The 9,519-nt window shown below is 47.1% G+C and overlaps 1 protein-coding gene across 1 annotated transcript in view; it reads right to left on the bottom strand.

Annotated features, from left to right (window-relative positions):
- Window positions 1–5,476: 5,476 nt before the first annotated feature.
- LOC122945064 (cytochrome P450 2K1-like) overlaps window positions 5,477–9,519 on the bottom strand; it is a 60,924-nt gene continuing 56,881 nt past the window's right edge. The window contains exons 7-9 of the mRNA XM_044303899.1: window positions 9,173–9,360; window positions 8,869–9,010; window positions 5,477–6,372 (exon numbers count right to left, since the gene is read on the bottom strand). Coding sequence (XP_044159834.1) covers window positions 6,185–6,372; window positions 8,869–9,010; window positions 9,173–9,360 — 518 coding nt within the window. The 3' untranslated portion in view covers window positions 5,477–6,184. The remainder of the gene's footprint in view (window positions 6,373–8,868; window positions 9,011–9,172; window positions 9,361–9,519) is intronic.

Genomic DNA, 9,519 nt, shown 5'->3' with positions numbered 1-9,519 from the left:
CCTTCCGGGACCCAGATCTCTCTCTGGGATGCCTTCTGCATTGCTGGCCCTAGCCTGGTTCTTACCCGATGGTGACTTACACCAACTCGCAAGTCCTTCCATCCACCATGAGGCTTCACAGGGTCTGTAACCACTTTCCACGGTCCAATTGACCTACCGGGAACCGATCCTCTCTCCCTTGACAACATCTGCATTGCTGACAGGCATCAGTCACTTCTGACAGTCACTTTGACTGCTCCAAGTCCCACAGACCTGAGGATGGCACTGGATCCTGTATTCAGCCTCTGCACAAGCATGTCTCCTCATGTCACCATTTCCTGCTCTGTTTGGCACACACAGCAGCATGAGTCATCATCTCTTTTGCATATTCAAATCCCAGAGTGTGCTGGCTGTAGCTGCAAAACAGTGGCCTCTAGTGCCCGGAATGCCAAATGACAGTTTCAGAAACAGCATTCAAGAATCAGTGGCTGTTTCTCCATCTTACATAAGCGGGACATACCTCCCCTGTACGGGACTGTGGATCAGCCACTGAAATCCAGGATTGTCCTGCCAGATCTGGGACGGGTTGGAGGTATGATATAGTGGCATGCTCCCACAATAGTAGCAGCAGCAGGAGCAGTATAGCATTGAACATCCAAGGCTGTCTATGGGTAGTAGTAGCAATAGTAGAAGTAGCAGTGATAGAAGTTATAGTGGTGGCAGATGTTTTGTGTTAATGGTGGTGGCAGTAGGCGATTAACAGCAAGGGGCAGCAGCCATAAGGTATATGGAAGAAAGGCAGGAGCATGGTGGAGGCAGCAGCAGCCTTACAGAAGATGGTGGTCGGAAGGGCAAAGAGGTGACATGATGGAGGCGGTGGCATCGGCCGTACAGAAAGTGATGGTTGGAAAGTGGTATAAGTGGCTTGATGCAGGCCACAGCAGCAGGCATACAGAATGTGATGTTTGGGAAGTGGCATAAGTGACTTAATGCAGGCCACAGCAGCAGCCATACAGAATGTGATGGTTGGAAAGTGGCATTAGAAGTCAAAGTACTGTAAACTGACAGACAGCAGTGCCATGATGGAGGCCGCAACAGCAGTTGTACAAACCATGATGGTTAGAAAGTGTCATTAGTGGAATAATGGGAATTCAAAGTAAACAGACAGACAGCATGATGCAGGCTGCAACAGCAGTTATACAGAATGTGATGGTAGGCAGGCAGACAGCACCGATGACAAGTTGGGGCACTGCCAGCAAGGCAAGGTCTATTTTTTAGAATCAGCCAGAAGAGTGTGAAAATCCTCCTGAATGTAGGCTTAGTTCATGTTGACAAAAGTGATGTTTTGGACAGTGGCGGAGTACAACTTGGTCCGTTTGGGTGTCAACATGCCCCACACTGCCGAAAACCCTCTCTCTGAAATGACACTGGAGGCTGAGCAAGAAAGAAGATCGAGAGCTTGCTTTGCCAGCTCGGGCGACTGTTCCAGTCTGCCTGTCCTGAAATCCAAGTGCCCCACTGCCCCTTTTGCTCTCCCTTCCCCAAGTGTGTCATTGATCCTCCTGCTCCACCCTGCCCCGAGTGCTTTACTGCCACTTCTGCACCCCCTGCCCCAAGTGCCTCACTGCCCCCTCTGCTAACCCCCTATCCCAAGCTCCTCATTGCCCCCTGTCCCCTTCCCTAAGTGCCTCACTTCCTCTTCTTCTCTCCTACCCCAAGTGCCTCACTGTCCCCCTTTGCTCCCTTGCCCCAAGTGCCTCATTGCCCCCTCTGCTAGCCCCCTGCCCCAAGTGCCTCACTGCCCCTTTTTCTCTCCCTGCCCAAAGTGCCTCAATGCCCCCTGCATCTAGTTCCTCACTGCTCGCTCAGCCCCCCGTCTCAAGTGCCTCACTGCCCCCTCTGCTGGAAGCATTTTGGCACCAGGACTGGCATAGAGTGGACTCTCATTGCATTCACTGCCCCCTCTGCTCCCCCCTGCCCCAAGTGTCTCACTGCCTCATCTGCTCCCCCCACCATTAGTGCCTCACCTAATCCACTAATCCCTCTGTTAGATTGGTGGGTGACATATTCCCATTCTTGTTGTGAGGTACACACTGCATACCTGGCAGGAAAATAAATATAGTTAATCCGTCTGTTAGTTCAGTGGGTGACCTTAAAGAATGAGTAGAGCATCAAATAAGGGACGTGGTCCTGGTCGTGGTGCTGCTTGTGTTGGTGGAGCTCCTGTTGCAGGTAGAGGATGTGGTCGATCTGTGCCAGCTACATACCCAAATTAAACACCTTCCTCAGGTGCACGTAGGCAACAGAACATTCAGCGTTATTTTGTAGGCCCAAATACCGGTGTACGAATGGTGAGGCCAGAACAAGTAGAGGCGGTAATAGATTGGGTGGCTGACAGTCCCTCCAGTTCCTTCACATTGTCTCCTACCCGCTCCCCTGCTAAAAGCGCAGAGTTGGCACCTGCAGCCCATGGGCATCTGTCTTTCACCTCACCCCCTTGCAAATCAGCCAAGCAGTCTGAGCCCCAAGTCATGCAGCAGTCTCTTATGCTTTTTGATGACTCCGCTGGCAGGGTTTCCGTCGGCCATCCACCTAGCCCTCCCGGAAGTGGAAGAGATTGAGTGCACTCATGCCCAACCACTTATGTTTCAGGATGTGGACATGGGAGGACAACCACAGCACGTCTCTGATGATGACGAAACACAGATGCCAACTGCTGCGGCTTTCTGCAGTGTGCAGACCGGCAAGTAGGGCAGAGGTGAGGAGTGGGTGTAAAATGATGTGGGGGATGATGAGGTCCTTGACCCCACATGTCATGCAAATTACATGTGTAGTTCGGAGGAAGAGGTGATGGTCACACAGCGCCAGCCGAACAGCAAAAGAGGGAGCAGGGTGCAAAAGCAGAGTGGCTGTCCCATAGCTAGCATGCCTTCTACTGCCCACCGCACCCAGGGACTGAGCACACCAAAGCCAGCTCTAAGGAGTTCCCTGGTGTGAGTGATTTGCACGCTGTACAGTGCAATATGAACCTGAAGTGAGGCATAAATGTTCTAAACCTGAGCACCACCTGCGTGACCAGGCATCTAAATGCAAAGCACGAGCTGCAGTGGAGTAAACACCTCAAAAAGATCTCAGACTCTTCCTGCTTCCTCTTCTGCTGCAGTCTCGGCCTCTTCCTCCACCTCAGGAGTGGTGTATGGGGAGGTTGCTCGTCTGCACTGGGTTCATGCAGTGAGCGGATGGACACAAGGCGCAATTCACAACCCAGTTGAGGATACGAAATATTTTTGATTTTTTGATTAGCAAAGACGACGCGTTTCGGGGTACGCAGACCCCTTTATCAAGTCTGTATCCTTGTCACCGTAGGCTGATTGGAGGTCACTCTCGTTGGAGATCCCTTATTTGGGGGGGTTTTTATGTTGCGGTCCGCACTGCTTTTAGATGCGGCCGGTGAGTGTCCTCCAGTGGTAGCGCTTCTGCACTATGCTTCTGCACGTGTGGCCAGTGGCAGAAGCATAGTGCAGAAGCGCTACCACTGGAGGACACTCACCGGCCGCATCTAAAAGCAGTGCGGACCGCAACCTAAAAACCCCCCCAAATAAGGGATCTCCAACGAGAGTGACCTCCAATCAGCCTACGGTGACAAGGATACAGACTTGATAAAGGGGTCTGCGTACCCCGAAACGCGTCGTCTTTGCTAATCAAAAAATCAAAAATATTTCGTATCCTCAACTGGGTTGTGAATTGCGCCTTGTGTCCATCCGCTCACTGCATGAACCCAGTGCAGACGAGCAACCTCCCCATACACCACAATTCGCACCAAAGTGGCGGCTTGGCTCCCGCCCATGGTCAACTTGGACGTCAATCGGCTGCACCAACCCACATCACCCCACGTTTTTACCCCAGAACTGTACTACCAAAAGTACAATCTAACCAAGGTGAGTAGTAACCACTCACCCTGGCTAGGAACAAGTAACAACATTTCTTGTCAACCACCACCTATGAGCGCCTTCTCCCCTTTTCTTTTTGGCCATTTAATCACTCCACCTCAGGAGTGACAGTGGCACCTGCCACCCCACAAACAAAGGATGTGGAAGCAACGCCACCACCTTCGTCGCCATCACCCAGCATCTCCACACTGTCCAATGGAAGCGTTCAGCTGTTCATCTCCCAAACACTAGAGAGAAAGTGGAAGTACCCCCCTACCCAAGCGCTATCCCTGGCCCTGAATGCCAGCATTTCAAAATTTCTGGCTCTTGAAATGCTTTCATTCCGCCTGGTGGAGATGGAGACTTTTAAAAACCTTATGGCAGTGGCTGTTCTACAGTATGTGGGTCCCAGCCGCCACTGCTTTTCCAGGCGAGCCATCCCTGCCCTGCACAACCAAGTGGCGGACAAAATCAGGTGTGCACTGCACTACGCCATCTGTGGCAAGGTCCATATAACCACCGATTCGTGGACCAGTAAACACGGACAGGGAAATTATATCTCCCTAACTGCACACTGGGTAAATGCAGGCTGTTTTGAAACTCATCTGCTTGGGGGAAAAACCCCACACCACGCAGGAGCTGTGGACGGGCATGGAACAACAGACCGATGCCAGACAGAGACTGTGCGAGCAGCAGTAGGCGATAGTGGAGTTTCAGCTGCAGCACGCACGGGTGAGTCGCTTTGCAGAACAACACCACTTTACCACCAATGAGTGGGCCTCCATGCGGGATGTGTGTGCCGTGTTGCACTGTTTCGAGTACTCCACCAACATGGCCAGTACCGATAACGTCATCCTCAGCGTTACTATCCCACTTCTATGTCTACTTGAAAAAACACTTTGGGCAATGATGGAAGAGGATGTGGCACAGGAGGAAGAGGAGGAGGAAGAGTGATAATCTCGACGGTTATCAGGCCAGTAATTCACAACTGGCTCAAAGGGTGGGTTTCTGCACCAACAGAGGCCAGGTACACAACTGTCCAGCCAGGGCACAGTTCTGGAGCAGGAGGAGGAGAAGGATGATGAGGAGGAACCGTGTTCACAGCAGGGTGGCACCCATGTACCTATACCCGTTTAATATTTTCTTTGTAATATCTACTATGTTATGTAAAATATTTGTGATGATGATTTTTCAGCTTAATGTAGGGCCAGAAACTTTGCCACTAATGTACACAGTGCACACTTTAATGGAGAAATCAATAAACATATAAGCTATATAACTTTTTGGAGCGCTGTCTCTCACTGGAAGCTGTTCCAGGTTGACTTTAGTTTTGTGGTGGGGCCCGTTCAAAATTTTTCCACTATTTCTGTGTCTACCCCATGACAGCTGTTTCTTCCCTTTTGTTATTCGGTGGCATGAACCTGTGTAGGGCTCCTCGCTCCAGAGAAACTGCAAGCCTAGGGGATGAAGGACCCAAGTTAAGAAGCTAAGAGTCTGGAGAATAAAAACCTGAGCCTAAAAGATTGATACCACGCAAACTGTAGTTACTACACATAAGGAATCAAGAGCACCATCAAGTCTTTATTTCTCAACTAGTAGAATTGGACAGCACTCCGTATAGTATTTGTGGTACATGTAATAATGTAGTGTGAGTACACTCCAGAAGACAGAATTATACAAGAAAAGCAATCTAGAAACACACTTCTTACTTCTTTTTCTTGACAGTATATTGTTACCTGCCCATAAACGTTTGTCAACTGATTTATATCATCATATATTGGTTAATAGATGCTTGTGGATGGGCCTCAATGTATCCTGAATTTACCAGTATGTATTCATTTACTTAAAGAAGCAAAGGGCGTTCTGGGATCTTACATATTTCAGTTTTTATTTTTGGGTGGAGATACATTTTAGCAAAGCTATCAATGCACTGAAACTAAGGTACATTAAGATAATTGGAGGCTGGTTAGTATGAGAAGAAACAATGGGAAATACTATTGTTCGATCCCATACAGGTTCAGTTTGCCTGCAGCACATACGCTGTTTATACATTTTTATTACCACGAACAAGAGTTGATCCCTCAATAAAATACCAAACATTTGTTGGGTAATCAGCACCATGATTATACAGTCGTGCATTCTTTGATTGAATAACATACCTGTTTTACCCTAAAATATGTGAAAATGACATAAAAAAACTACTACATAAAATCTGATAAAAAAATATAATCAACAGCAGCATTGTCTTTTCTGTTGTCTTGCTTGTTCTGCATGCACTAATAGTTTAGCTTGGCACACGTCTTGTATGGTGTGGGGACCAATGTGAATCCAATGCTGGGAACGAGGTTCAAATCTTCTCTGGAAACTCCTGGTGGTGGATAGAAAGTAAATGCCTGAAGAAGTCCAGTGAAGAACAGGAAAAGTTCCATCTTGGCTAAGCTTTCCCCAGCACAAGCTCTTCTTCCTGCAGAAACAGAATAGAATAACTGAACCACATGTGTTTCATGTCATTTTAAGATAAAAACATTAGTTTTGTAGGCAAAGGCGGATTGGCAATAGACCTTACAGGGAAATTTCCCGGTGGGCAGATGCCCAGGGGGCGGCCTGAGACCTCCTCATAGCTGGCCAGTGGAAGTTTTTTGGGATGTATTTTATGCTGCTGACAGAAGTATTTTCTGATGGACTGTAATATTTGGCTCTGTTGGGATGGTATAATGTGCTCTCCAGTGCTGATGCTGATCTTCATGAATAGCAGGCCCGTCTCATTTACCATTTTCTACGCCTATTTTTGGCTTAGAACAAGATCTGAATGTAAGACTAGTAATTGACAAACATCGTCTGGGACAGTTGGCGAATGCGAACGCACGAACATGATTAAATATTCACAAAGTTGCGGCGGGCCCCATTTACCTTAATGGCAGGCGTAACCTGGAAAACCTTCAGGTCATATTTGCAGCCACCAAATACTTACTAGAAGTGCACAAATAGTCCCACAACATGGACAGTGACATACTAGAGGGGGATCAATGCCAAAAATTCCCACAAAAATCAGGGGCCATTTTTATGCGTCTTAAAGGGAAATTCTCAAAAATGTGCCCTGCTGGAGCCTAGAAAATTTATATTTTAGGCCATGGGAGTACGGGCCCTAAAAATTAGGCATTCATCTGACATAAAAGAACAAGTGATTATGTGGCTCGAGGTACATTATGCGGTCAATGGATAAAAATGTTACTGTAGCCCACTGGAGTACAGGCCCCAAACATTAGGCATTCACCACACAGAAAAGATCAAGTGATTATGTGGCTGGAGGTACAGTACATTAGGCGGTCACTGTATAACAATTTTACTGTTGACCAGTTAGATCACAGGCCCCAAAAATTATGCATTTACCGTACAGAAAAGATCAAGTGATTATGTGCCTGTAAGGTATATTAGACAGTCACTGGATAACAATTTTACTGCAGGCTAGTGGAGTACAGGCCTCAAATATTAGGCATTCACCAGACAGAAAAGATTAAGTGATTATGTGGCTGGAGGTATATTAGACGGTCATTGGATAGCAATTTTACTGCAGGCCAGTGGAGTACAGACCCGAAAAATTATGCATTCACCGCACAGAAAACATCAAGTGATTATGTGGCTGGAGGTATATTAGACGGTCATTGGATATCAATTTTACTGCAGGCCAGTGGAGCACAGGCCTCAAACATTAGGCATTCACCGGACAAAAAACATCAAGTGATTATGTGGCTGGAGGTATATTAGACGGTCATTGGATAACAATTCTACTGCAGGCCAGTGGAGTACAGGCCCCAAATATTATGCATTCACCGTACAGAAAAGATCAAGTGATTATGTGGCTGGAGGTATATTAGACGGACATTGGATAACAATTCTACTGCAGGCCAGTGGAGTACAGGCCCCAAACATTAGGCATTCACCGGACAGAAAAGGCCTTTTATGCCGCTGTATTTACATAAGACAAGGACCATTCTATGTTCTGGGTGGTGGCGGAAATGTGTCGGCTGGCATGAGGAAATTCAATTAAACGTGGTGGTCACAGGTGTTGAATTCCTCCGAGATCCATACCTCATATCGGTCACAATCCCCCCTGCCGCGCTGAACATCCTATCGGACAGGACAATGGACGAGGGGCAAGTCAAGAGTTCCATGGCAAACTGTGCCAGTTCTGGTCACAGATCAAGCCTGCACACCCAATAGTCCAGGGGTTCCTCGCTTCTCAGAGCGTCCACATCGTTAACCCGATCTAGTTGGACATCTGTCGGTTTAGGCGTTCCCTGAGGCTGGATCCGGAGGGCGGCTGTCGATGGGTTGATTGCAAGAATGATCTCATATCCGAAGTGACCAACACATCTTCAAACTGCCCTCTTCTTGCATGTGCGGTAGAATTGGTATCCCCACCTATTTCTATGTGGGTTGAAATTCCTCTGCTGGCTCCCGCAACAGCAGAATGCAGCATCTCTTGCAGCAAGGCCTGGAAATGCTGCATTCTGACAGCCCTCTGTGATGCTGGTAACATGTCCGCCATTTTGTGTTTGTACCAGGGGTTAAAGTACGTTGCCACCCAGTACAGGTCCTTGACCATTATGCTTTTTATGCGGGGTCACTTTTCAAACACTAGAGCATGAAGGCCCCCATTTACACTAAATTGGCTCCTGCTCATCACCCAGGAGAATGCCGTCCTTGTTCTTCTCCAACCCAGCCATGGACGGACAAGACCAGGGATCCCCGAAAAGTTTAAAGCCTGCTCTTCTTGCTCCTCTTCCTCCTTCTCCCCCAGCCCAAAATTGCGGAACGGGTGCGGACCCTTTTGCGGACGTGGGAATGGACCCTTAATCAATATTCTTAATAAATGTGCCCTATTATTTCCATTGTTAATATAGTCATGAGGTCAGGGAAAGTTAACTGTGCAATTATTTATTTCATGGTCATTACAAACCTGCTGAGAAAGGCATAAATGCATCATTTCGGACAAATTTTCCATCTTTATCCAAAAAGTGATTGGGATTAAACTGATATGGAGTTTTCCATTGAGTCTTGTCATACAGAACTGATGTCAGCAATGGAATAACCTCTGTACCCTGTGAAAAATAAATCATCAGTTATCTCTTTTTTTTACTATATAATTTTCATATTCTGTAATTTATTGGGATAGCAGTGGACCCCATTGCGGTCCCTTTCATTAACATTCATTGCATACTTGTTAGGAGGTATTATAGGGTAATTTTCTTTACTAAACTCACTTTTGGGATGCAGTAACCCCGAAAATACACATCTTTTGGAGTCGTGTGTGGCAGGTTCAGTGGAACAATATTGCCAAACCTTTGTAGTTCATGTATCACTGCATCAGTATAAGGCATTTTCTTTCTATCTTCTACTGTCGGCAACTGTCCTGGTTTAAGATGTGTTTTAATTTCATCCTGTACCCTCTCTGTAAAGCAAAAGAAAAATTATTTTGTTGCATAGTGGTATATACTGGCACAATCATACCCATACAATTCAATGTATGCATAGTCTTCCACTGTAACATGTACTTACTACACCAGGGATAAGCTTCCGTGTTTTTATTCAGTTCCCTACTGTCTACTTC

Source organism: Bufo gargarizans, chromosome 8, assembly GCF_014858855.1.
Source record: "Bufo gargarizans isolate SCDJY-AF-19 chromosome 8, ASM1485885v1, whole genome shotgun sequence".
Classification (NCBI taxonomy): Eukaryota; Metazoa; Chordata; class Amphibia; order Anura; family Bufonidae; genus Bufo; species Bufo gargarizans.
The sequence above is the reverse complement of the archived record's forward strand: the minus strand, read 5'-3'. Positions and strand labels throughout refer to the sequence as shown.